Source organism: Pelobates fuscus, chromosome 7 (genome assembly GCF_036172605.1).
Source record: "Pelobates fuscus isolate aPelFus1 chromosome 7, aPelFus1.pri, whole genome shotgun sequence".
In the NCBI taxonomy this organism is placed as follows: domain Eukaryota; kingdom Metazoa; phylum Chordata; class Amphibia; order Anura; family Pelobatidae; genus Pelobates; species Pelobates fuscus.
Window position 1 is genome coordinate 182,745,815 of NC_086323.1, and position 27,785 is coordinate 182,773,599.

At 44.2% G+C, this 27,785-nt stretch overlaps 1 protein-coding gene across 1 annotated transcript in view; it reads right to left on the minus strand.

Moving 5' to 3' along the window:
• Positions 1-27,785, minus strand: part of UCHL5 (ubiquitin C-terminal hydrolase L5) — a 287,690-nt gene that overhangs the window by 114,632 nt on the left and 145,273 nt on the right. The window contains exons 7-8 of the mRNA XM_063426950.1: positions 16,433-16,496; positions 4,653-4,755 (exon numbers count right to left, since the gene is read on the minus strand). Coding sequence (XP_063283020.1) covers positions 4,653-4,755; positions 16,433-16,496 — 167 coding nt within the window. The remainder of the gene's footprint in view (positions 1-4,652; positions 4,756-16,432; positions 16,497-27,785) is intronic.

The window sequence follows — 27,785 nt, forward strand, 5'->3', positions numbered from 1 at the left end:
TCCCCTATAGTGTTCCTTACCCCCCTCCCCTATAGTGTTCCTTACCCCCCTCCCCTATAGTGTTCCTTACCCCTCCTCCCCTATAGTGTTCCTTACCCCTCCTCCCCTATAGTGTTCCTTACCCCTCCTCCCCTATAGTGTTCCTTACCCCTCCTCCCCTATAGTGTTCCTTACCCATCCTCCCCTATAGTGTTCCTTACCCCTCCTCCCCTATAGTGTTCCTTACCCCTCCTCCCCTATAGTGTTCCTTACCCCTCCTCCCCTATAGTGTTCCTTACCCCTCCTCCCCTATAGTGTTCCTTACCCCTCCTCCCCTATAGTGTTCCTTACCCCTCCTCCCCTATAGTGTTCCTTACCCCTCCTCCCCTATAGTGTTCCTTACCCCTCCTCCCCTATAGTGTTCATTACCCCTCCTCCCCTATAGTGTTCATTACCACTCTTCCCCTATAGTGTTCCTTACCCCTCCTCCCCTCCCCTATAGTGTTCCTTACCCCTCCTCCCCTCCCCTATAGTGTTCCTTACCCCCCTCCCCTCCCCTATAGTGTTCCTTACCCCCCTCCCCTCCCCTATAGTGTTCCTTACCCCCCTCCCCTATATTTTTCCTTACCCCCCCTCCCCTATAGTGTTCCTTACCCCTCCTCCCCTATAGTGTTCCTTACCCCTCCTCCCCTATAGTGTTCCTTACCCCTCCTCCCCTATAGTGTTCCTTACCCCTCCTCCCCTATAGTGTTCCTTACCCCTCCTCCCCTATAGTGTTCCTTCCCCCTCCTCCCCTATAGTGTTCCTTCCCCCTCCTCCCCTATAGTGTTCCTTCCCCCCTCCCCTCCCCTATAGTGTTCCTTCCCCCCTCCCCTCCCCTATAGTGTTCCTTACCCCTCCTCCCCTATAGTGTTCCTTACCCCTCCTCCCCTATAGTGTTCCTTACCCCTCCTCCCCTATAGTGTTCCTTACCCCTCCTCCCCTATAGTGTTCCTTACCCCTCCTCCCCTATAGTGTTCCTTACCCCTCCTCCCCTATAGTGTTCCTTACCCCTCCTCCCCTATAGTGTTCCTTACCCCTCCTCCCCTATAGTGTTCCTTACCCCTCCTCCCCTATAGTGTTCCTTACCCCTCCTCCCCTATAGTGTTCCTTACCCCCCTCCCCTATAGTGTTCCTTACCCCCCTCCCCTATAGTGTTCCTTACCCCTCCTCCCCTATAGTGTTCCTTACCCCTCCTCCCCTATAGTGTTCCTTACCCCTCCTCCCCTATAGTGTTCCTTACCCCTCCTCCCCTATAGTGTTCCTTACCCCTCCTCCCCTATAGTGTTCCTTACCCCTCCTCCCCTATAGTGTTCCTTACCCCTCCTCCCCTATAGTGTTCCTTACCCCTCCTCCCCTATAGTGTTCCTTACCCCTCCTCCCCTATAGTGTTCCTTACCCCTCCTCCCCTATAGTGTTCCTTACCCCTCCTCCCCTATAGTGTTCCTTACCCCTCCTCCCCTATAGTGTTCCTTACCCCTCCTCCCCTATAGTGTTCATTACCCCTCCTCCCCTATAGTGTTCATTACCACTCTTCCCCTATAGTGTTCCTTACCCCTCCTCCCCTCCCCTATAGTGTTCCTTACCCCTCCTCCCCTCCCCTATAGTGTTCCTTACCCCCCTCCCCTCCCCTATAGTGTTCCTTACCCCCCTCCCCTCCCCTATAGTGTTCCTTACCCCCCTCCCCTATATTTTTCCTTACCCCCCCTCCCCTATAGTGTTCCTTACCCCTCCTCCCCTATAGTGTTCCTTACCCCTCCTCCCCTATAGTGTTCCTTACCCCTCCTCCCCTATAGTGTTCCTTACCCCTCCTCCCCTATAGTGTTCCTTACCCCTCCTCCCCTATAGTGTTCCTTCCCCCTCCTCCCCTATAGTGTTCCTTCCCCCTCCTCCCCTATAGTGTTCCTTCCCCCCTCCCCTCCCCTATAGTGTTCCTTACCCCTCCTCCCCTATAGTGTTCCTTACCCCTCCTCCCCTATAGTGTTCCTTACCCCTCCTCCCCTATAGTGTTCCTTACCCCTCCTCCCCTATAGTGTTCCTTACCCCTCCTCCCCTATAGTGTTCCTTACCCCTCCTCCCCTATAGTGTTCCTTACCCCTCCTCCCCTATAGTGTTCCTTACCCCTCCTCCCCTATAGTGTTCCTTACCCCTCCTCCCCTATAGTGTTCATTACCACTCTTCCCCTATAGTGTTCCTTACCCCTCCTCCCCTCCCCTATAGTGTTCCTTACCCCTCCTCCCCTCCCCTATAGTGTTCCTTACCCCCCTCCCCTCCCCTATAGTGTTCCTTACCCCCCTCCCCTCCCCTATAGTGTTCCTTACCCCCCTCCCCTCCCCTATAGTGTTCCTTACCCCCCTCCCCTATAGTTTTCCTTACCCCCCCTCCCCTATAGTGTTCCTTACCCCTCCTCCCCTATAGTGTTCCTTACCCCTCCTCCCCTATAGTGTTCCTTACCCCTCCTCCCCTATAGTGTTCCTTACCCCTCCTCCCCTATAGTGTTCCTTCCCCCTCCTCCCCTATAGTGTTCCTTACCCCCTCCCCTATAGTGTTCCTTACCCCTCCTCCCCTATAGTGTTCCTTCCCCCCTCCCCTCCCCTATAGTGTTCCTTACCCCTCCTCCCCTCTCCTATAGTGTTCCTTACCCCTCCCCTATAGTGTTCCTTACCCCCCTCCCCTCCCGTGTTCCTTACCCCTCCTCCCCTCCCGTGTTCCTTACCCCTCCTCCCCTCCCGTGTTCCTTACCCCTCCTCCCCTAGTGTTCCTTCCCCCTCCCCTCCCCTATAGTGTTCCTTATCCCCTCCCCTCCCGTGTTCCTTCCCCCCTCCCCTCCCCTATAGTGTTCCTTCCCCCCTCCCCTATAGTGTTCCTTACCCCTCCTCCCCTCCCCTATAGTGTTTCTTACCCCTCCTCCCCTCCCCTATAGTGTTCCTTACCCCTCCCCTATAGTGTTCCTTACCCCCCTCCCCTCCCCCATAGTGTTCCTTACCACCTCCCCTCCCCCATAGTGTTCCTGACCACCTCCCCTCCCCCATAGTGTTCCTGACCACCCCCATCCCCTGTCCCATAGTGTCCCCCCCCCCCCCCGGTGTGTCTCCTGGTAGCGTGGCTGAGCGGAGCAGTGCTGACAGAAAGTGCTCTACATATGTTCCTGTACCCTGGTGCGCACTGTATAATTTTGCAATAAGATATGCAAGCAATTACATTTGATGTGCTGGTTACAGTTGATGATTCTTTTGACAGTTCCGGTTTAGTTTGTCACTTCCCATCCTGTCTTTTTTTGCAACTTCATGTCCTGCTCGCATATTCCATATGTGAGACTTGTGGGCATTCACCATCCTAAGAATAAAACACTTTTCTCTTACCCTACCCATCTATGGATGTTCGTACCATGGCCCATTTTTCAATGATCCTGTTTGCTTTGTTGTTCCTTTCGGTTTTTACTCCACTATTTGGCACTAAGTCCAATCGAGGCTCATGGAAAAGTGGCTGTAGAGGGAGCAATGTGCCAGTCTACCCCTGCGGGAGGAGCTACATTCTATATGTTGTGCATCACTGGCCAAGTCTTCAGGTGAGACTGTTGTTGGAGCACTCTGTTTGGCTCACCTACCCGACCTTTTTGTACCAATACCCCCCAACCAATGTCTATGGGTGGAAGAGCTTAGAGGGGACGACAATAGAATAAAATTATTTAATAGCCCCCACAACTGCAGCCCATGGGGGGAAATGGCATGTGTGGCAGTAGGCATGTATGAGATGGCTAGATGCCACATAACCATAGTGTTCACCAGCAGGACAAAAGAATCCTAATTTGTATCATTTGCTTGCATTCCATTTGATGCATTTGGTCACAACACGGAATAAAATGTATGCTTTGTAATTATCTGGATACTATATTCTACATGTGATTCAGATGTGAAAAAGACCACATTTTACACAATTTGGTTTTAGTAAATATGAGAATAACAAATCCAGTTGGAATCTGATAATTGTCCCAGAATGTGTGTGTCAACTAAATGTACCCTTGTACTCTATGTGCATTTGTGGATCTCACTCACATGGTGACTTATCTCTCAAATTAAAACATTTACAACTTCATATTTCCTGTTCATTTTCTCAAAGCATTCTACACAATTCAGAAAAATATGAAAGAAACTGATACTGCTAATGCAAATCAAAAAAAGCTCAAAAATAATATACCCAACCAAGCAATAAGGGGTGGCATTTATAGCACCATACCCACTCTATGCCATTGTTGTGGTTATGTCGTTTTTACTGCCCCAAAGTGCATTTGATTGTAGTTTTAGCCTCATGTAAAAGCTGTATTTTGTCTGTGTTCAAATCATTGATTAGTAAAGGATTTCAAAGCCAACTTGGCAGTGAATGTGGGACAGGGGGCAGATAAGAGGTCAAAGGTTGGCTGTGGGGCAAGAGTCACATTGACCTCATTATCTGAGCTGCTTACATGCACTGAGTATTTCCAATCAGATAAACTTCTTGAGAATAAGGAAGGTGTGTGACTAAGAAGGGCTATGCTGCAGAAAGCTGACATTTTTAAGCAACACCATATGAAAAAAAAAAAAAAATACATGTTGTTTTGGTGCCCAGAAAGTCCATTTAAGTAAAACTATTCTGACCTCGGCAAGCTGTCGCTGCAACTCCACAATTTTCTGCTCATAAATCTTCTTTCGATCTGACACAATAGCCATTAAATTGAACCGTATTTCACCTTCACAATACCTGTTAAAAAATAAAATGAAAAAAACAGTTGCTTAAAGTTAAACTATTGGATAGCAATTTGAAATTTTAAAGTACTGAATGACATAAGTATAATCTTCTGTAAATTAGATCCTCTATAACATTTTTTTTTTATTTCATTTTTTTTAAATCCTATGGGAAAGCATTGTGATTGGCTTTAATCAACATTTGTGAAGATTTCAGCCAAGCAGACAGATCATGGGCAGAGCCAGCAGCAACAGACTGAAATAAAGAAAAGATTGTATAATATTTAGGGGGGCAAGGGGGACTAGATGGTGCCTTTAATACTATAGGGTCAGGAATACATCAAACCAGACATCATAAAGGAACATCACATGGCACTTCCTCCACAACACGTTTTATGGATGAACTTAAGGCTAGGATCTGTGGATCAATACATTCGTAAGCAGATGGATATCGCCTATCATAAGGAGATAAATTGAAACAACTTCCAATGATGAATCAACATTGTGACAGATAAATAATTCAAGAAGCATGCCACCCACTCCCGTTTTGCTTTCTCAAATCTAGTCTTTTAACCCTTCCTATTCTATGTGTTTTATACATATAGGTTTGTTGTAAAATGTAACCAAATTCATGTTTGGCGGTTTTATTGGTTTGAATCTAGTCATGTCACTCTGAAAAGACATCCTTGCAAGCAGAAGGAAATCCCTCCTGAACAAAAGAGGCTCCCTCAAGATCTTCCTACTCTGGCATTTGTTTGTTTGCTTGTTTTATTTTCTTATCGTATTAATCTCTTTCCAGATGAACTACTCGTGGTGGTGGTGGGTGTTGCCTGCCAAGACCTCAACTATATATACACATACATACATATACACACACATACATACATATACACACACACACACACACTGCTCAGCCACATTAACACAATCTACCTAATATCATATAGATCCCAGACCATGATGGAAGCCAATATATTTTGAGATATGATTTGAGACCGTGTCGTGTATCAGTCATTTCTCCCAAGCTGCTGTAGGTGTGCTTGTGCTGGTTGGAGTTCAAAGGACGGTCTGCTGCCGTGAAACATCCTGGTGGAAGAATTCCTGCCCTAACAACCTCTGAACGTTTCCTATGGTATCCCACAACATTAGCAGGAGCTCTTTTAAGTGCTGCAAGTTTCCAGGTGGGGGATTCCATGGATCAGATTCGTTGTTCAAGCACATCCATCAGATGCTCAAATTGATTGAGATATAGGGAATTTGGAGGCAAAGGCAGCCCCTTAAACCCTTTGTGATGTTTCTCAAACTGTTCCTGAACATTTTTTGCAGTGTGGCAGAGTGCTGAAAGAGGCCACTGCCATGATGGAACATTACAATGAATGGGCATACGTGGGCTACCAAAATCTGAGTGGTACGTTTCAAAGTAATATCCACATGAATGCCAGCACCCAAGGTTTCCCAGCAGAACAATGCCTAGAGCATAACACTGCCAACCACCAGCTTCCCATATTGCATGCTACTGCCATTAGTTAATTTCTTAATTTTTATTACATGTATATATCTGGTATGGGAACAGATTCTCTTCCTTTAAGAGCACCCCGCACCTTATAAAACTACACACATATTATCTATTATATATATTGCATTTTAGTCTGCCTATTCTATGCTCTTATTTTATGTGGTTTTTAGTGGCGCTGCCTTCCTTTCTTTTTTCTGTACCATTTCCGTTGTAAGGCCTGTGAGGGAGCCCTACACTTGTTAGGTGTGCGGACACTTTTTTTTTTTGAATTCTTTATTTTTGTTGTGCATGGTTCAACATAAAAATATACGCTGCCACAACAGCAGACATAATCACAGCGATATCACAGATTTATACATACGTGGCGTTGAGGTGAGGGCACATATTTTTTTTTTTTTTTTTGGAGCAACTTGTAAACATATTTTGAAACATATTTAAACATGGTAAAATTATCTAATGTTATACGGCATGCAAGTGACAGCATTAGTAGGTACGTGGATTGCCTAATTATAACATTTAGACGCGGCTGAACAAATGTGATAACAACATGTTACTAAACAAGATATGTTAGTTATGTTAACCCCGTTGTGTGCTAGTTAGGTAAATTATAAGTTTAATGTGTATATAGGGACAGGTGTGGGTAGCTCAAACGCTCATGTTGCGTGTTAGGCTTGATAAAGTATGGAGCCCAGTGGTATATAGGTTATGACATATTACGTTACAGACAGTTGTATTGCTAGTCAAATACGGCCTGGACGCTTACTGCGTCTCGGCTGCGGGATCATACTTATGCTCAACATCAAACATGTTTGTTAATCCTAGGGCATTTAACGTCTTGTATTCTGCGTAAAGGTATATACTTGTATTATCACCGTGAGGTTAAGTAGGGTATGGGGCTGTACCTGTGTGTGCTATGTTTAACAGAGAGGTAGCAAGCAAATGAGATATGTGGTGTACTCCCTCCTAGTGGGAATGCATATAGGCATGCACGGTATACAGTATAGAATGCAATTAGGAGAGGGGGGGAGTGATCTTCTGAGGTTAGGTAGTCTTTGAGTGCGATGTAGCTTACTGAAGTGTGGAGTGACTGTGTAGAACACATTATGCTTGTGCATGTGTGAGGTGTAGTATGAGTGTAGCCTTAATAGGTAAGCCAGGGTGCCCACCAGCCCTGTGGTGCTGGTCGTTACAGTGCACCTAACCTACCCAGCTAAGTGAGCAAGTCTGTTAAGGCGATTCCTGCAGTACCCCATTAATGAAGGTGTATATGGTGTATAATTAAGGTATGCCAGTACAGGTAAACTAGTACATGTTGGTGATGAGCTGATTTGCCGTTTACATGTAAACGAGAAAAAGTAAAAGAATAACATAAATAGAACAATTAGGAACACATTATGTGAAGTTTGGCTGAATAAAAATAACAGGCGGGCTATGCGTGTAGCTTACAGCAATCTGGCCTGGGGTCTTAGATCTATGGGTGGTCACATTTTCCGAAGTGCGGCATGCTTAAGAAAAAACAAAAAAAAACAAAAAACAAGTGCGTATGGAACAGCGTGAGAACATATAGTGCTTAAGCTGAGAGATTGGGTCCAACCGGGTCGGTGACTGAGCAAGCGTAACGTGGGTTCAGTGTTGCTCTGTCCAAGTGTCCCGGTATCCTCGATGCCAACCATAGGTAGTGGTCTAGAGAGTGTGAGATGTGTTGAAGTTGGTTTTCAGGAAAAGGTTAAGGATAAAAAAGAAACAGGTATAAGTTAGCTGCCACATGCGTGCTTGTCATCGGAGCTGATAGTCCCTGCGATCGCCCATCACTGTTCAAGTGGTGATGGTAGCGTATGGGTCCGGTGTGAGGCCCTGCGGGATGAACGGGACGAGCCTGGTTGGGTCCCAGCTGTGTTGCGGGGAAGCTTGGCTCGTCTGGCCGTTTGGTTGGATAGAGTCCATAGTGAGGCCTAAGGCTTGTAGAAGTGGTGCTGCATCACATAAGTCCCGTATCTGATGCGAGTCAGGTCCCTGTTGGACCGTGAGGGTGTGAGCTGGTCGCCAGCGGTAGTTGAGGCCTTTTTGTCGGAGTAAGGTGGTAAGTGGTTGGAGGGACCGTCTCCAAGCTAAGGTGCCGCTGGAGAGGTCTGCGTAAAAATTTAGAGTCCTGCCATCAAGCTGTGGGGGTGTCTTGCCCCGCAGGGCGTCTAGTATCGCCATTTTGTCGGAACCTTTCCGGAGGACTATTATGGTGTCTCTGGTGGTCCCAGTGGGTGCCTTTGGTGACTTGGGGATTCTGAAGCTGTGTTCTGGGTGGATGTGTTCTGCTTGTGCCGGTGGTAGTATCATTGCGAGCAGGCGTTTGATGGTCTGTGGTAGGCCTGCATCTGTGGTGCTCTCTGGGAGCCCCCTGAGTTTAAGGTTGTTTCGCCGCCTGGCATCTTCGATTTCGGCCATGCGGTAGACGTGAGAGCGTTGTTGCAGACGCAGCTCCTGTACCGAGCGTTTGAGCTCCTTTATGTCTTCGGAGTTCGTTTTAGTTCGGTTTTCTAGTGTGTTTAGGCGGCTGGTCACCCCCTTTAGATCCCCCCTCAGTGCAGTGATCTCCTTGTGGATGTCATTGTGATGGTCCGCCAGCATTTGCTTGAGGATCGCTACGGTCACTGGTGTGGAGTCCTGAGTGGTGTTGGTCGGTGGTGAGGACCGTCCTGCTGTGTGGGTCGGTATGTATTCCTCACCTGAGAGGTCATCGGAGAAGTCCGAGCAGCCTCCGTGGAGCGCCGCCATGTTTGCTTCGTTTGTGCCTCGGGCCTGCCGCCACATGTCTCCTATGGTGAGTCCCGGGTTGTTTTTCCCCGGGATTTTGTTGCCGGTTTTGCGACCCATATCGTTGGGGCATAGGTCTAGGGCTTTTGCCGTGGTCCGGGTGCCGGTTAGTTGGGGTTTTGTCCGTTTTCCTCCGTTTGGGCCTCGGAGCTCCGAAAAAGTGTGACTGCTTGTCTCGGCTGTTCAGCTCCGCCGTGCTGACACTTTTTACTTATTTATTATTGTTTCTGTTGTATCTTGTATAGATAGAGAGCGCTGATCCCTTTCTTCCATTCACACACTTATTACCCATTTTTTAGTAGAGCTTTTCCTGTAACTTTATATTTGTAAAATGATGCACACGATCCCAGTAATCCACCTGATCTAAAAGAACACGTGATTCATCAGACCAGTTCAGGCATTCATGTCCCCATTGAAGGTGCTTTCGGCGGAAATGCAGTATAAAGTCGTAACACAAGCAAAATTAGGCTACATTTGCTTCTCAAGCTGTCAATTCCTTCATAGTTGTGAAATCAGATTTCACGAATTTCTGTGCCCAAGGGAAAGTTCTCCAAGTCTTAAAACTTGAGAAATATAGGTAGCAGTCATTTTTCTATTTGCCCAGTGAGGGGTTTCTCATCACAGTCTTGTTTGGTACCTACCTACCTCTGTGAATAACATTGATTATATTTTTACAATGGCATCTGTCAATGGGGCGGAACACGTTAGGCAGCAAGTGAAAAGTTAGTAATTGAATTTCATGTGTTTCAAGCTGGAAAATGGGCAAGCGAAAATATCTAAGTGACTTTGACAAGTGCCATTTGTGATGGCTACACAACTTGTTCAGAACATCTCCAAAACAGCAAGTCTTGTTTGGGGTTCCTGGTATGCATTGGTTAATATCTACCAAAAGTGGTGTAAGGAAGGACAACTGGTGAACCACTGTCAGGGTCATGGACGGAGTGCTGGAGTGAACCAGAGCTTGATCTTGGGAGGGGCACTTGTAGATTATTTAAATAAATAATCCAGGCACAATAACAACTACAGCTCAGTGTAGTAGTAATGGCGCCAGTAGTGCCAGGATCCCATCCCAGAGTAAGTAGTCAAACCGTTTAAGAACAGTTTGACAACTTACCTGGGGTCTGCTGTGATATGGGGCATAGGAGCAGTGGTATGTGAGGGTGGCAGTGTGTGTATGGGGGGCAGTGTTTGTGGGGCAGTGTGTGTGATGTGTGTATGGGGGCAGTATTTGTGGGGCAGTGTGTGTAGTGTGTATGGGGGCAGTATTTGTGGGGCAGTGTGTGTAGTGTGTATGGGGGCAGTATTTGTGGGGCAGTGTGTGTAGTGTGTATGGGGGCAGTATTTGTGGGGCAGTGTGTGTAGTGTGTATGGGGGCAGTATTTGTGGGGCAGTGTGTGTAGTGTGTATGGGGGCAGTATTTGTGGGGCAGTGTGTGTAGTGTGTATGGGGGCAGTATTTGTGGGGCAGTGTGTGTAGTGTGTATGGGGGCAGTATTTGTGGGGCAGTGTGTGTAGTGTGTGTGGGGGCAGTATTTGTGGGGCAGTGTGTGTAGTGTGTGTGGGGGCAGTATTTGTGGGGCAGTGTGTGTAGTGTGTGTGGGGGCAGTATTTATGGGGCAGTGTATGTAGTGTGTGTGGGGCCAGTATTTATGGGGCAGTGTATGTAGTGTGTGTGGGGCAGTGTGTGTATGGGGGCAGTGTTTGTGGGGCAGTGTTTGTGGGGCAGTGTGTGTAGTGTGTGTATGGGGGGGCAGTGTGTGTAGTGTGTGTATGGGGGGGCAGTGTGTGTAGTGTGTATGGGGGGCAGTGTGTGTATGGGGGCAGTGTATGGGGGGCAGTGTGTGTATGGGGGGCAGTGTGTGTATGGGGGCAGTGTATGGGGGGCAGTGTGTGTATGGGGGCAGTGTGTGTATGGGGGCAGTGTGTGTATGGGGGCAGTGTGTGTATGGGGGCAGTGTGTGTATGGGGGCAGTGTGTGTATGGGGGCAGTGTGTGCATGGGGGCAGTGTGTGTAGTGTGTGCATGGGGGCAGTGTGTGTAGTGTGTGCATGGGGGCAGTGTGTGTAGTGTGTGCATGGGGGGCAGTGTGTGTAGTGTGTGCATGGGGGCAGTGTGAGTAGTGTGTGCATGGGGGCAGTGTGAGTAGTGTGTGCATGGGGGGCAGTTTGTGTAGTGTGTATGGGGGCAGTGTGTGTATGGGGGCAGTGTATGGGGGGGGAGTGTGTGTATGGGGGCAGTGTGTGTATGGGGGCAGTGTGTGTAGTGTGTGCATGGGGGCAGTGTGTGTAGTGTGTGCATGGGGGCAGTGTGTGTAGTGTGTGCATGGGGGCAGTGTGTGTAGTGTGTGCATGGGGCAGTGTGTGTAGTGTGTGTATGGGGGCAGTGTGTGTAGTGTGTGTATGGGGGCAGTGTGTGTAGTGTGTGTATGGGGCAGTGTGTGTAGTGTGTGTATGGGGGCAGTGTGTGTAGTGTGTATGGGGGTAGTGTGTGTAGTGTGTATGGGGGCAGTGTGTGTAGTGTGTGTATGGGGGGCAGTGTGTGTAGTGTGTGTATGGGGGGCAGTGTGTGTAGTGTGTGTATGGGGGGCAGTGTGTGTAGTGTGTGTATGGGGGCAGTGTGTGTAGTGTGTGTATGGAGGCAGTGTATGGGGGCAGTGTTTGTGGGGCAGTGTGTGTATGGGAGCAGTGTGTGTATGGGGGCAGTGTTTGTGGGACAGCGTGTGTATGGGGGCAATGTTTGTGGGACAGCGTGTGTATGGGGGCAATGTTTGTGGGACAGTGTGTGTAGTGTGTGTATGGGTCAGTGAATTGGGGGCAGTTTGTGTAGTGTGTATGGGGCAGTGTGTGTAGTGTGTATGGGGGCAGTGTTTGTGGGGCAGTGTGTGTAGTGTGTGTATGGGGGCAGTGTGTGTAGTGTGTGTATGGGGGGCAGTGTTTGTGGGGCAGTGTGTGTAGTGTGGGTATGGGGGGCAGTGTGTGTAGTGTGTGTATGGGGCAGTGTTTGTGGGGCAGTGTGTGTATGGGGGGGGAGGAGGGTAGGGAGGCTCTTTTTTTTTTTTTTTTACATTTAATTAAAATAAATATAAATTTTATGACCCCCCTCCCTTCTTACCTTTACTGGGAGGAGGGGGGACATATTTGGTTCCCTGGTGGTCCCAGTGGGGATTCATTGGTGGTTCAAGTGGTAGGAGTGAACACTAGCCCGCGCTCCAGGGCTAGAGTTCACTCTGCGAGATCTGGAGCGTTGCCGTGGTCACCTTGGCAACGCTCCAAATCTTGTGAGAGGAGGACCCGGAGGAGCTGTGGGCTGAGCTCCCGGGTCCTCTCTCCCTCTCCCTCCCCTGCCGGCTGTCAGCACAGTGCCTGCGGACCGGGGAGGGAGATCTCTGATCTCCCGGGTCCGCAGGCACATTGAAGGGCTGGCACTTGGGCAATGCCAGCCCTGCATTAGCCGGCAGGGGGGAATCTCGTGGGGGGTCAATTGCCCCGTTGCCCCCCCCTGGATCCGCCAGTGGAGTGAAGGCCACTATAGCTCAAACTGCTAAATAAATGAATGCTTGCTATGATAGAAATGTGTCAGAACACACAGTGCATCACAGTTTGCTGTGTATGAGGCTGCATGGAGTGGCCAGAGTGCAAATGTTGACCCCTGTCCTTTGCTGAAAGCGCCTTGGGGATGTGAGTGTCGGAGCAAGACTATCGAAGCAGGCTGCAAGGTCTGGTGAATCACATTTCCTTTTAGATCAGGTGGATGGCGAAGGGTGTTGTTTTTGAGGACGAGATGGAAGCTGGATGCACTATGGGAATAAGTTAGGCCAGCAGAGGCAGTGTCATGCTCTGGGCAATGTTCTACTGGAAAACCTGGAATCCTGGCATTCATGTGGATGTTAGACATATACCACCTATCTACAGATTGTTGGAGACCACATACACCTCATCATGTTATTGGCGTTCCCTGCCGGCAGTTGTCTCTTTCAGCAGGATAATGCCTGTGAGTGTGTGTGCGTTCAATTCTGACTGAGTCAGTGTCTCTGCATTGTGTACCTGAGCATCACTGGGTGTGTATGTTTGTGTCTGTGAGCATATGTGTGTGGGGTAGTTGCTTGTGTTGTGTGTAAGGGGGCAGACTGTGTTCTTTGTGTGTTGTATTTATGGTGAGGCTGTGTTTTATGTGGTGACCTTGTAGGACAATGACAATTTTCAGGGGATGACTGATCATCCCCTGAAGATGATTACAGTCAGGATGAAAAAGTGAGTTCGACAGGGGGAGGTGGGTTGAGTATGAAAGTTTTAGGGGGTTGAATGTGAGAGCTGAAAGTAGATGAGTGTGACAGAGTTATGTGGTGACAGGACCACAAGGTAAGGAGTTTTAAAGCGCCGGCATGGAGATCTTTTGATCTCCCAGTCTGCCCCCCCCCCCGTCCTTCTCCTCTAAAATGGCTGCCCAGTCTCAAGGTTTAGACATTAAAAAGACATGCGCCAATACCTGCACGATAACTCCATAACGAAAGGCCCAAATTGAAAGCCGCTAGACTGATTCAGTCTGGATTTCAGATGTCTGGTGTCGGTCAGTCCGGCTGAAAACTGGACCAAATTCAAGCCTGTTTGGGGCATGAATTTCAATATCCAGAAATGGTTAAATTGCATGAACTGTGTCCAGATGTTGCAGTTTGTATGGCCCCGTACAACAGCATATGGTTTTGCCCATTCAGTAAGAGGACATTCAGACTTTAGTGAATAACCCTGTTTACGTGCATTCCAGGATAAATTCAGAGAATATTTCAGAAAGCATTCTGAAATTCCCTCTGAAATATATTTATGGTTGTGGCAGTATGATTGTATATACATACTGAAGCTCATTTAAAACATTCACAGCATATTTCATTGTATGCAGTCAAAACTTTAATTCCAATATATTTTTTTTATCCATGGGAGGAAATAAGACATACATATCACAAAAATACAATTAATTCAAGTAAATCTTGAAAGAATCATCCAATCACGCAATAATAATCACCCTGTGATTTTTACCCTGCGGTAATAATAAAGTAAACACTAAAGTGTAATCAACCATATGACTACCTGTGGAAAGTTAACAAAATAATCACTTTAGTACAAGTGATTACAAGACCAAAACTGTGTCAAAGACACCACACTAGAGTAGATTCCAAACCCCTGATGTAATGCTTGGGATATACAAAGGAGGCAGGGGAAATTTTAAACATCTAAACAGAAGTACATATGCAAAATAAAGAAAACAAAATGTGGCCAGCCTGGACTCCTAAAGAAAAAGTCCCAATGTAAGAAGAGGTTATAAATATAGTCCCTGCAAATACTGGCTTTGAAGTTACAGAACATGACCCACCAAACTAACTAGTAGTGGAGTTGAACTTCTCCCTCATTTAGTCATGTTACTGCTAATGTAGAAAAGTCACATTTTCCAAACAGAGCCCAGAAATGCCGAACTTACCTTTCCCCAATCGATTTCTCTTCTCTCCCTCTCAGTGGATCTGTTATTCATTTCCTCCTGTCTGCTCTAGTTTTCTTTAAAACATTCATTATGTGGGCAAGACTGAGACGCAACTTTGCGAGAGAATTAGGGGCCATCGCTCAAGTATTAGACTGGCGTATAGGGATGGGGTATCGGACAAACCTGTTGCCCAACATTTTTTTGATAAGAAACACCCATTGTCGTCTTTAAAGTTTATGGCCATAGATTACATCCCTCCACCCCGTAGAGGGGGTGATAGAGGTAAGATGTTACTTCAAAGAGAAGCTTTCCGGATTCACCAATTAGATACGGTATCCCCTATGGGATTAAATGAGAATATTACGTATCATTCCTTCATTTAGAGATTTCCAGCTAAAATATGATTTTAATTTGTATATATTATATATTTTAATATTGGTATTAGAAGTAGAGATATGTGTTGTTTTTGTAATATATAATGGTTGAGTGCTATATATATATATTCTAGGATACAAATAAATATGCTCTTGGTGGAAGCACTTTAAAAATGTTGCACTAACTATATTAACATTATTATGTATATATGAATATGCACTTTAGATTTTTAACATTATGTATTTTTATTGCACTCTATCACTTTAAGATAAGTGGCACTCTTTATTCTAATAAGCACTTTTTTATGTATATTTGAATTAAGCACTTTATTATGTTTTTGTGATTATGATTAATTAAACCTAAAATTCAGTCTTATGATGGTTAATAGCACTATGTAGGTTATACCTAAGTGTATAACCTCTTATTAGCAGTTTGCTCAATATCACATTCAGTCCGTTTACAGCATAGTTTCACTGGAGGTGTTTGTATTTCTGGTTGCCTAGGTGACCGGGCTTCCCCTTCACAAACACGTCATCACGCACGTCTGGAGGTGGAGCGCGCATGGGGATGCGTGCGCACACCTGGAAGTGATGGTGATGCCGGCGGGAATTAATTGAATTTCACCTGGGTGAGTTTATTGATTAATTTATGGGGTAAATATTGACAGTATATGTATGTTGCCTTAGTGTCCTATTGTACCTTTGACCCTGAAGAAGGTCCCGAGTGGGGACCGAAACGTTGGTTGTTATGGTCATTTTCAAAATTATACGAATAAAAGTTTGTTTTAAATCCGGAGAGCAGCCTCATTTAGAAGATTTGTATGCCTTGGAGCCTTGGTAATGCGCCCGGTGCCTTCTATTTTGAGCGTGAGTGCAGGGGAATATTGCTTTTATATAATATATACACACACACACACACACACACACACACACACACACACACAAAATACAGTTAGAATAAAATTACATGTATATTTAATTTATTTTCTTTTTTTATATTTATTTATTATTGTAATTACATATATATATATATATATATATATATATATATATATATATGTGTGTGTATTATATATAGCATATATATATATATATATATATATATATATAATATATATGTACCTTCATTCTAAGTGTATTTTAATACAAATATGTACTTATATTAGTATTAAAATACACTACGCAGTGTATTTTAATATAAATATATATATATATATTTATTTAATATGTAAATTTAATTTATTTTACATGTTTAATAATTATATTTTTTACACTACCCACCAGCAGGGGGACTGTGGCAGTCCCCCGGCTGGCAGATCCACATCCAGCTATAGGGGGCCATGTGATCGCAACGGCTTTAAAGCCCATTAGAATGGAGACGCCATAGAAAGCCGTAACGGCGTTAAGGGGTTAATTATTATGCTGTAGGGATCAAGGCAGACAAGGTTAATTTAAATAATTATCTATTTTTTTAGCTAATGTTACCACAAAAAACATTGAACAGTGCAAGGAAAGGAAGTAAATTACTTTTGCATTCGTTTCTCAATTACAGGTCTCACTGCAGTAATCCATTCATCTTGATTGCAAGCGCCTACAAAAAAATAAGGCAGAATTAGGGGAGAGGTGAAAGTCTGATTAGCACAATTTTGTTTGTATCATTTAACCAAAATGTAGTTTGACAGAAGTCTCCAAAGAGCAAAGCATGACCCCTGCAGATCTGGGACACAGGCGCATTACACCATAGACTTTATAGTCCAAAACCTCAGAAATATGCAACATGTTCAGACAATCATAGTAAAACATATTGTTAATCAAAAATAGTGGTAGAGTTTAACACTGTGAAGGAGTTTAAGAATACATGGGACAGGCATAAGGCTATCCTAGATATAAGATAAGGTCAGGAACTAACAAAGGTATTTTGAAAATTGAGCAGACTAGAGAGGTCCAAATTTTTATATCTGTCGTCAAATTCTAAATTTCTATATTAATGTATGCATGTAAACATGTATTCCTGATCCGAAAGTGTTAAAAATACAATCTAGCCCCCATAGTAAAATCTTATCTTTATTCCAGTCTGCCCCTGATCTGCCTCCTTGGCTGCCATCATAAGTTGGAAAGCATTAGATTGGATGAGAATGTCAGTTCTGATGATCTCAGCCAAGGAGGTGGGCTAGGAGGTGAAGAAAAACACAGCCCTGGCCAATCAGTATCTCTTCATAGAGATGCATTGAATAAATGCATCTCTATGAGAAAAGTTCAGTGTCACCATTTGTGGAGTGGCCACTGGACGTGTCCCTAAGCTGTAATGTTAACATTGTCTTTCCTCTGAAAAGACCGTGTTTACTGCAAAAAGTCTGCAGTGCCAGAATATAGACACCAAAACAACTACCGTATTTATTCGAGTATAACGCGCACACGTGTATAACGCGCACCCCTAATTTTCGATTAAAAATCGGTATAAAATTTTGTACCGATTTTTAATCTAAAATTAGGGGTGCTTGTTATACTCGAATAAATATGCTCCGATAATACCAACCGCCGGGCTCATTACAAGCCCGGCGGTCCTGGGGGGGCGGGCAGCAAGCGTTCTCACCTCCGTGCAGCTCCTCCAGCTTCCCAGTGTAAATCTCGCGAGACCCGCGGCCGTCAGAGCTGGCCGCGGGTCTCGCGAGATTTACACTGGGAAGCTGGAGGAGCTGCACGGAGGTGAGTAAACGCTTGCTGCCCGCCCCCCCATGACCACTGGGCTTGTAATGAGCCCGGCGGTCCTGGGAGGTATAATCGGAGCACCCACTCCCTCCCTCTTCTGCTGGGCTAATATTTATTCGAGTATAACGCGCACCCCTAATTTTAGATTAAAAATCGGTACAAAATTTTGCGCGTTATACTCGAATAAATACGGTACATTAAGCTGGGTGGGACCGCTAACCCCCGCCCCCGATCCACCTCATTGGTGAAATCATCTGAATGTCTGATTTTTAGCCCATCCAATGCTTTCCCATTGGCGGGGCCAAACGTCATTTTGGCAAATCAGCACTTACTCATAGAGATGCAGTGAATCAATGCATCTGAGGAAAATTCAGCATCTTCATGCAGAGCTTGGAGACGCTTAACAGCAGTGCTGACTACTGTGCAGCACTGCCACAGGAAGCACCTCCAGTGGTCATCTGAGTGTCCACTTGGAGTTGTCCCTAGGAGGCAATGTAAACCCTGCCTTTTCTCAGAAAAAGCAGGGTTTCCATCTAAATGCCTGAGGGCAATGATTTTAATCACCAGAACAACTGCATTAAGCTGTAGTTGTTCTGGTGACTATAGTGTCCCTTTAACCACTCCAGAATATTAGAAGGCAGTGGCTGCAAGGGTCAGCTTTAGATAAGTAAACCTAATCAAAATATGCAAAGACAGGACATACTTGTGTATTAGGGCGGACAGGAAGATGAGCCTTGCCACCGCATTCATTATAGACTGTAACGGCGCAAGTTGGGAGCACGTAAGACCACTGAGACGTGGATTACAGTAGTCAAGGCAAGAAAGGACAGTGGAATGGACAGCACCTTAGTCGTATCTGGTGGTGAATAGAGTCGGATGCGCAATGTTTTTGAGATGGAAGCGCAGGATTTAGCGACAGACTGAACATGAGGCGTGAAGGAGAGGTCGGACTCAAAGAGAACACCTAGGCAGTGAGCCTGAGTAGTGGTGCTGATGGTAGTACTGTTGACTTGGAGGGAGGGAGACACAGGAGTAGCAACACTTGAGGGAGGGGGTCCTGGGCTGAACAGTAACCCTGTCAAGTCTGTGAGGGTCCCACTCACAGAGTTAGCACTCCAGGTTCAGACAACAGCCTACTGGGTCCATCTGAGGCTAGGTCCCAGACAGACAGTCGCCTAATGGTTAATCCAGCTCTGCATTTGACCTCGCCAATAAGGATGTGGGAATCTGACACATAGCTGAATCTTTTCATAACGTTCTACTCTATTTGTACACTATTAATTTAACCTCCCACTGAAGCTACACAGTTACTGGTGTGTATCTTTCCAATCAGACTCCGCTCTGCCACTAGTTGTCTGAAAACATTGTGGAAAAATTAAAGATCTATCCTGGACAAAGTACACCATTAACACTGCAGGAAAGAGGAACATAAAGACTGCAGTGGCATTCAAATATAAAGTCTGTGCGCAGATACCTTAAAGTCTACTTAATGGACACGCAACCATGTAAAATTATTTTTACACAAATATACAAACTAAAATTGGACAAGGTATTATATAGGCAAGATATTATAAAAAAAAAAATATTTTTTTTAATGAAAAAAAAATGTGTGTACTATATATACACATAGATCATACACACATTGTTTTAATTAAAAGCCTATTTTGTTATTGAGATACTAAGGCCATCTAAAGTATAGACTGCATACTTATTTTTTCCCCAACTTGCAAAGTTTAGTTTTCCAAAACATTTACAAGGAATAAATATGGTTACAAGGCACAGTTATATAGGACATATTGATAAACTTACCAAGCTACACAATAACACAGTTTCACAAAATGTTAGACATATTGTGTAAAACCGAGTTACATGAAACCATAAAGCATAGAGTACTCAAAAGAACAATAGTGGGTATTTACTGGGTGGGAGGAGAACATGAAAAAGGAGATGAAAAGTGGTCATGACACTTTTCAGTTGACAACCACAGGACCTGTTGAGAGTTTGCTATGATGATGTCATCATATACAATTACAACTTATAGGGTACCATTTAAAAAATTCACCCATGTAGCCATCATTGCACCCTTTTCAGTGAAATCATTCCACAGCCTCCAAGCCTACTGAGTTGCCCTATCTGAAGCTGGTCCAAGGCCAACTGAAATCATATTTTCAGTTTAGAGAGACTTGAGTGATTAATTCTTGTAATTCTGGGACAGCGATATTTTTTTTCATTTTCAACAAATCATCAGGATAGCAGCAGTCAAAAGTTGGAATATTTTAAATATTGGTGTCTGCAGATTTTATGGTAGAATGAAAAGATGGAATATGTCTATGGACAGTTCTAATGGGAACCCTGTGGATGCTGAAAAAATTGGCTCTTTCCATGAAGAAGCTATAGATTGACATGTCCACCATTGCGCCCACCTCTGTGTAGCAGCTCCAACAAATATTGCTGCAGGTGCGATAATTTTGCTGGTAGTAGATTTCATCTTCATACACACAGGAATAACAAAAAATGTTGTTGGTGGAACAGTCTGTAGACACATCTTTTCCAGAGCTGCAAGAATGTGGTCTAATGCAGCTGTTCCCAAATTGTGTGCTGGGACGCCACAAGGGGCACACAGGAGCCCCTCAGAATGTTTACCAGTGCAATGACAGGGGCCCAGTCTGGTTCCATGGTCCTTAAAGACCGCAACTGGGCCCCTGTAATGTCGGCCGGCTTGGAGGAAGTGACAGCTTTTCACTTCATCCCAGCATCATGCAGGGAGACAGCACGTGAGGAAGAGGAGGCAGTCACAGCATGAGGGGAGAGGAGGACTCCAAGCCAACCTCCTGTACACACAAGGTAAGATAACAGGAGGGTGGCTGGAGAGATTATATATATATATATATATATATATATAACATATTACTTGTTTGTGTGTGTATGCATGAGTGAGTGTGTGTATAAGTCTGTGTGTGTCTGGCTGTTTGCAAGTATGTCAGGGCGTGCATTTGTGTGTATATGTCAGTTTGCGTACGCACACACATCTGTGTATGTGCATCTGTGTGTGCATCTGTGTCATGGTGTGTGCATGTATCAATGTTTGTGTGTGTCAGGGTGCGTGTGTGTATATGTTGGTGTCTATATGAATTTGTGTGTATATGTCATATTTATATGTACCTGTGTGTTAATGTGCATGTATATCTGTGTAAGTATGTATGTATGTATATATAAATAACATAATAAATGAGAAAAGGAAAGTAAAACAAGGATTAGTTAGATTAAAACCAAAAGAAAGAAGGTATGTAGAAGAGTAGTGGGGAAAGTAATGGAAACCATGTTAAAGGATAGGATTTTTGAACATCTAAAAGCACATGGATTTCAAGATCAGAGACAACATGGGTTTACTTCAGGGAGATCATGCCAAACTAATCTTATAGATTTTTTTGATTGGGTAACTAAAATAATAGGTCAGGGTGGTGCAGTTGACATTGCTTACCTAGATTTCAGTAAGGCTTTTGACACTGTTGCACATAGAAGGCTTATCAACAAACTACAATCTTTGAGTTTGGATTCCAATATTGTTGAATGGGTAAGGCAGTGGCTGAGTGACAGGCAACAGAGGGTTGTAGTCAATGGAGTATATTCGAAGCTTGGGCTTGTCACCAGTGGGGTACCTCAGGGATCTGTACTTGGACCCATTCTCTTTAATATTTTTATTAGTGATATTGCAGAAGGTCTTGATGGTAAGGTATGTCATTTTGCTGATGATACAAAGATATGTAACATGGTTGATGTTCCAGGAGGGATAAGCCAAATGGCAAATAATTTAGGTAAACTAGAAAAATGGTCAGAGCTGTGGCAACTGACATTTAATGTGGATAAGTGCAAGATAATGCATCTTGGACATAAAAACCCAAGGGCAGAGTACAGAATATTTGATTGAGTCCTAACCTCAAAATCTGAGGAAAGGGATTTAGGGGTGATTATTTTTGATGACTTAAATGGACTCTACAGTGCCAGGAAAACAATCTGGTTTCCTGCCACTGCAGGTCCTCTCTCCCTCCCACCACCCATCCCCGGTTGCTGAAGGGGTGAAAACCCCTTCAGTTACTTACCTGAGACCCCCGCCGATGTCTCTCTGCACTGGTCTCGGGTCTCCGCCGCTCCTCCCCTTCCTTACGTCAGCCAGCGGAGGAGACTGATCTCGCCCGCCGGCTGAGGAGACCTAATGCGCATGCGCGGCAATGCCGCGCATGCGCATTAGAGCTCTTCATAGGAAAGCATTGAAAATGCTTTTCAGTGCTTTCCTATAGGGAATTGAGCGACGCATAACCTGTGCTATGAAGCAGGAAGTGCCCTCTAGTGGCTGTCTAATAGACACTAGAGGAGGAGTTAACCCTGCAAGGTAATTATTGCAGTTTATGAAAACTGCAATAATTACAGTTGCAGGGTTAAGGGTAGTGGGAGTTTGCACCCAGACCACTCCAATGGGCAGACGTGGTCTGGGTGCCTGGAGTGTCCCTTTAAAGGTAGGCAGAAAATGTAAGAGCAGCAGGAAATGCTAGCAGAATACTTGGTTGTATAGGGAGAGGTATTAGCAGTAGAAAGAGGGAAGTGCTCATGCCATTGTACAGAACACTGGTGAGACCTCACTTGGAGTATTCTCCCTAGGGGAGTGTCCACCAGGTGGGAGACCTGCATAAATACAGGGGCAGGTAGCCCTCAATAAACAGACCACTGCTTGACCCTCAACACGGAGCCTTGTCTCGTTCTTGGGGGGATTCACTGTATGCTGATAGAGACTGATTGCCAGGAGTGTAAGCCGCTTGGGAGCTTTTCCTGTTCGTCTGCTAGCAGCTATTCGTGAGGTTCCAGTTCGGGAGTTTGGAGTGCTACCTTATTCCCTTGTATGCAGTTCGGGAGTTTGGTGTATTCACTTATATCCAATTCGTGAGTTTTGGTGATTCTACAGTAGCTGTGCCTGTCTTTGAAAAGGGGATTATCGCCTAAACGATTTTGACCCCTTGTCTGCTGAAACGGTCCGTTACACCAGCCTACTGCCAACGGAAAGGAGATATACCCTACTACCACTGGAGACCCCCTTTTGAGGACATCCAAGGACCATCTACATATCCATAGGCGGGGATTGTACCGTCCAGGCGCACATATCTGGAGCCGAGTATAGGCTCCAGAAAAGTGTAAGTGCAATTCCTTTCCCTTTATTTACCATCACTTAAGATCTCAACACTATATCCGTGTCTTTTTCCTTCCCTCCTCCACATCGCTGAGCGTGGGAATTCCTTCATAGGCGCTGCTCCCTGATCCTACTATCTACATCCAGTAGACCAAACTATCCCCACAAATATCCTAACCACCCTATAAGCCCTGATCACTCAGGATCAAGTCCACCTTGTCATACGACATCTAAAGCTAGGAAAAAGTCCTGGGCCAGATGGCTTCACCGCCAAATATTACAAAACATTAATGAACGAACTGAAAGAGCCTTTTCTGACGCATTTAACCATGTTGCACAAACAGCATCCCTCCCTGGAGGCACACATTGCGTTGATACCCAAACCTGGCAAAGATCCAACCATCTGTGGTAGCTATCGCCCAATCTCTTTAATAAACCTTGATTTAAAAATAGTCACGAAAATACTAGCTAACCGTCTGAAACCTACACTTTAAACTCTGATCTACCCAGACCAGGCCGGCTTCGTCCCAAATAGAGAAGCCAAACGCAACACCACTAAACTACTAAATTTAATATATATAGCGCTACACCTCCCACCGACAGCCTCATTCTCTCGGTCGATGCCGAGAAGGCGTTCGACAGGGTGGACTGGACCCTATTAAGACCACCCTTCGGAAACTAGGCTTCGGACATCACTGGATGAAATGGATGCAAGCTATTTACTCTTCCCCCACGGCAAGACTTAGAATTAATGGACAGCTGTCAAAACGGTACACATTAGAAATGGCACGACCCCTCCTCTTCATACTTGAACCCTCCTTAAAAGGCATTAGAGACAACCAGGCCATTCAGGGTATTCAGGTACAACAAAAGGAATATAAGATCTCTGCATTCGCCGACGACTACAGCATTACAATAGACACCCCTAGCTCATCGCTAGCCCCATTCCTGGAACAAACGGCCTAAATTTCCAAATATATTTGTCAAAAAGCAAAATCTTAACATTGCGCATTGAGCAATCCACACAGGCTCAGTTACAATCTACGTTCCCCTTCACCTGGGCAAATAAGGCAATCACCTATCTAGGAATCTGCTTATCAGCTAACCCAACATCTACCTTTGCCCTCAATTTAGAACCATTTTTCCAATCCATATCCAAAGATTTGGAGACATGTCATAAACCACACTTCAACTAGTTATGTAGAATAAATATCCTACAAATGAACACACTCCCTATCTATTCCAAACACTGCTCATAACCATACCCAAACCCTTCTTCACTAGGCTTTGATGACTCTTCACTGCCTTCATCTGGGCACACAAACAGCCAAGGATACAGTAAGTCTTGACACGGCACAACTCCAATGGCGGTCTTGAAATCCCCCACATGAAAAGGTACAACAAAGCTACCATGCTCACTAGAGTATACAAATGGTCCACTTACCCACATGTCAGGCAATGGACACAACTAGAAAGCTCAATGTTCCAAGTATCCTTCCACACGGTTCCATGGCAATAGGCTAACTCCGCAACACTGCTAGCCAGAAACGCTGATCACCCCTCCTCCCCCTCACCCATCTCCTCTATACCCCTAACCCACAACCCACTCTATCCACTGGAACTTCAGGCCAAATCTTACCTACACTTCCAATGCTCCCCAGACCTACATTACCTCAATTTAGGATCTCTATTAGATGGAACTGCCATAAGATCACTTCCCAATTTGGTAGGCCCCAAGCTTGATACACTCGTTCCAATATGCACAAATCCTCCACTTCTTAACCTCCAACCCCAACCTAATGAAGGGTTCCCATGCACACTCAGACTTGACCCACAGCGTGACCCACAACGTCAAAACTAAATAACTCAATCTACAAAATCCTCCAAACAGAACACGACACATCGTTGCCTCCTTAAGTGGAATCGTGGGCCACTGACCTCAACATCGAGCTCACACGAACACACTGGAAAATTGTTTTCCGTCAGATATACACAGCCTCGATTTGTACCAACGTACAAGAGAGTGGTTATAAGAGAATCTCAATGTGGCACTTCTCTCCATCCAAATTACACAACCTATTCCCAACCACACCGGATACCTGCTGGAAATGTTCCCAACCTGCAGCACGTCTAGCCCACAACTGTTGGCACTGCCCACTAATCCAGAAATACTGGACCATAAGCAAAATGATCACAACAGTGACAGGACTCCAAATGCTACAATAAATAAAAAAATGTAGCGCTTATACAAACAGAAGTTATTAAAGTAATAATCACCTTTAAAAATGATGTCAATACTGTAGGTAACACTTGGATAAGTGACCCACCCCTATAGGAGATATATGTCCTATCCTGGGGAAAATATGTAAGGTGAAAAATAGAGTAGCACAGTATGTGGTACCTAAATAAATCCATATGCTAAATGGGTACTTACCTACATGGAGCCCCTACGGCTCTATGGTCTTGCGTTGTGCAGTTAGGGACTGCACTCCCTGGATGAGTAATGAGTAGAAATATAAACAGAGAACCAGGATATAAAATTTAACAATTACATAAATAAAAACGGAACAATGTCCAAATGTTATACCGAAATGCGTTTTACTACTTAGAATGTAGTTTCCTATGCCAGATAAAATGTCGAATGACCCCTGGCTTGTAATCAATTGTCTTTTGGAAAGGAACAATCTTAAAACCACATAAATGTAAATGTTTACATACTTATATAAATTACATTTAACACTCAAATGTTCTTACTGTATTGTATTCCTAAAGGAAGTATTTTAAATATAGCCTGAAATGTTAAATATCATATACATGTAAAAAGAGGGAAATTAGATGCAAATTATAATATATATTCTAATAGTGACTTAAAAGAAAGAAAACCTAATATATAAATAACGGCATGTACATATGGTAACACGCACATACTATCTATATTCTGGGAGCGATCAAATAAAGGAAATAATTATCTACTAGATGAAAAGATAAACCAGGTATATGAATTACAAGTAGATATAGAAGAGACAAAGTCATTGGGACAGAATGGATTATACAAAGAGAAACGGTTACTAAAAGCTAAAAGGGTAATTTAATTGAAGAGGCAGTTAACCCCTAACTTGATGATCTAAGAGAAAGCACCTAAGAAGTATAAAAACAAATAAAAGCTAGTTGGTTAAAAAATAGTATAATTCATAAAAAAAAATTGTATAATTCAAAATCTGAGTTGAGGCCATATGGTATTAGAGTATTTAATTTGAATATCCAATCCATTTCAAATTTTCCTTGTTTTTGGATAAAATCACCTACTCTCCAATTTTTTTCTCTACCTTTTTTTTTATGCCCGTAAGAGATACCCTCAGGGTCCTGGTTGTGGAATATTTTGAAATGACTAGAGGCACTATGCTTCTTGAAACCTTTCTGAATGTTATATTTATGTTCTCTAACTCTGACGTGCAAAGGTCTAGTGGTACGACCTATGTACCGAAGTCCACAAGGGCAAGTTAGGAGATAAATCATATTTTTTGTGTATTACGTCAAATTCTCTTATCTAAAATAATAGCAGCTAAACATTAATGTGAGACTCTTCCAGATATCACCAACAAATAATACAATAGATGAAAAAAAAATTTTGCGCTTATACAAACAGAAGTTTAATTAACCATCATGGAAAAGAAACCAAAAGCACACCATAAGTAACTACACACAAAAAAGCTTTTTATTCTTATAATGAAACAGTAAAATCATACAGGCAAAGTGCAAATATGCAGTGCAAGCATGAAAGCAGTAGAGAACATACATATAAATACATGAACCTTAATAAAAAGTGCTCACAATAGAAACCCATATACCAGTGTGACAACAGGTATACTTACTCCTTGTAGGTATAGGCAGGTCCTATTTTCCTTTGCTAGATCAAAGCATTGTCTCCATGATATGTTAATAATGGAGGCATGACAGCACATACCTGTGCACATAACTTGGCTGGTGTTTCTGTACAACAACTCTATGTACCAGGTCCACCAACAACGTGTCTGAGGAATTGGAATATGCCGTGTAGGTAAGCAGTTAGTGTAGTGTGTGCTACCTCTTCAGAAAAACCTCACAAACTGAAGTTATCCTTTCGAGATCTGTCCTCCAGTTCCATAATCTTCACCCCATATTTCTCTAGCTGAGCTTCCAACTGCTCAACCCGATGAGCTTCAGCTGAACTGCTGTGGGCGTCCATAAATGCCTCCATATTAGATTCTCAGTGCGATGTGCGGGAACCGAGGTCTTGCAAATACTTGTGAATTAAAACTTGCTGGACATAGTGTCCAGAAGGGATTGCAGTATTGACTTTGGTTCTGGCTGGTCATAGGGTGCTAACAGGCTGCATATCAGTTTGCCTTCTCGTTCCTTATCCATGCCATCCTGGGTCTGCTTTGTGGTCTGCCTGCCATTAGAATGCAAAGCAACGAAAAAGGCATTGCAGATTCTTAGCCCAATGTTGTTTCATCTGCCAAGATAGTTTGGGCATGTTTTGTAAGGGATAGTGCATAAGTAAGTCACTTTTAGAGCTTTCTACGGCAGAGCTACTCCACTACACGTCATTCCAGCTTGAGTTCCGACCATGCCCCCATTTTATTCTGTCTATGCCCCCCCACCATAATTTTCTATTTTATTTGAGTTACACTGAACAGTTTATTTGGGGTATATATTCACTAAATGTTGATGTATAGTGCTCATTAAAAAAATAAAAAAAATAAAAAGGATACAGTGGCCATCTTAAGAAGGTACAAACTGTAGCATTTTATATAAAAAAAAAATAATAAAGCCATTAATGCATATTTTATTTGAGTTACACTGAATAGTTGACTATACAAGGTATATAAATGTTGGCTGCTAGTGAACGGCCATGCAGAAATTCCTACCTAGCAAAATAAAACTTCAAACCTTTTTTTATTTATTATTTTATAATTCAGTTGTAAGTTTGTGATCAGTTTCCCAAAAGAC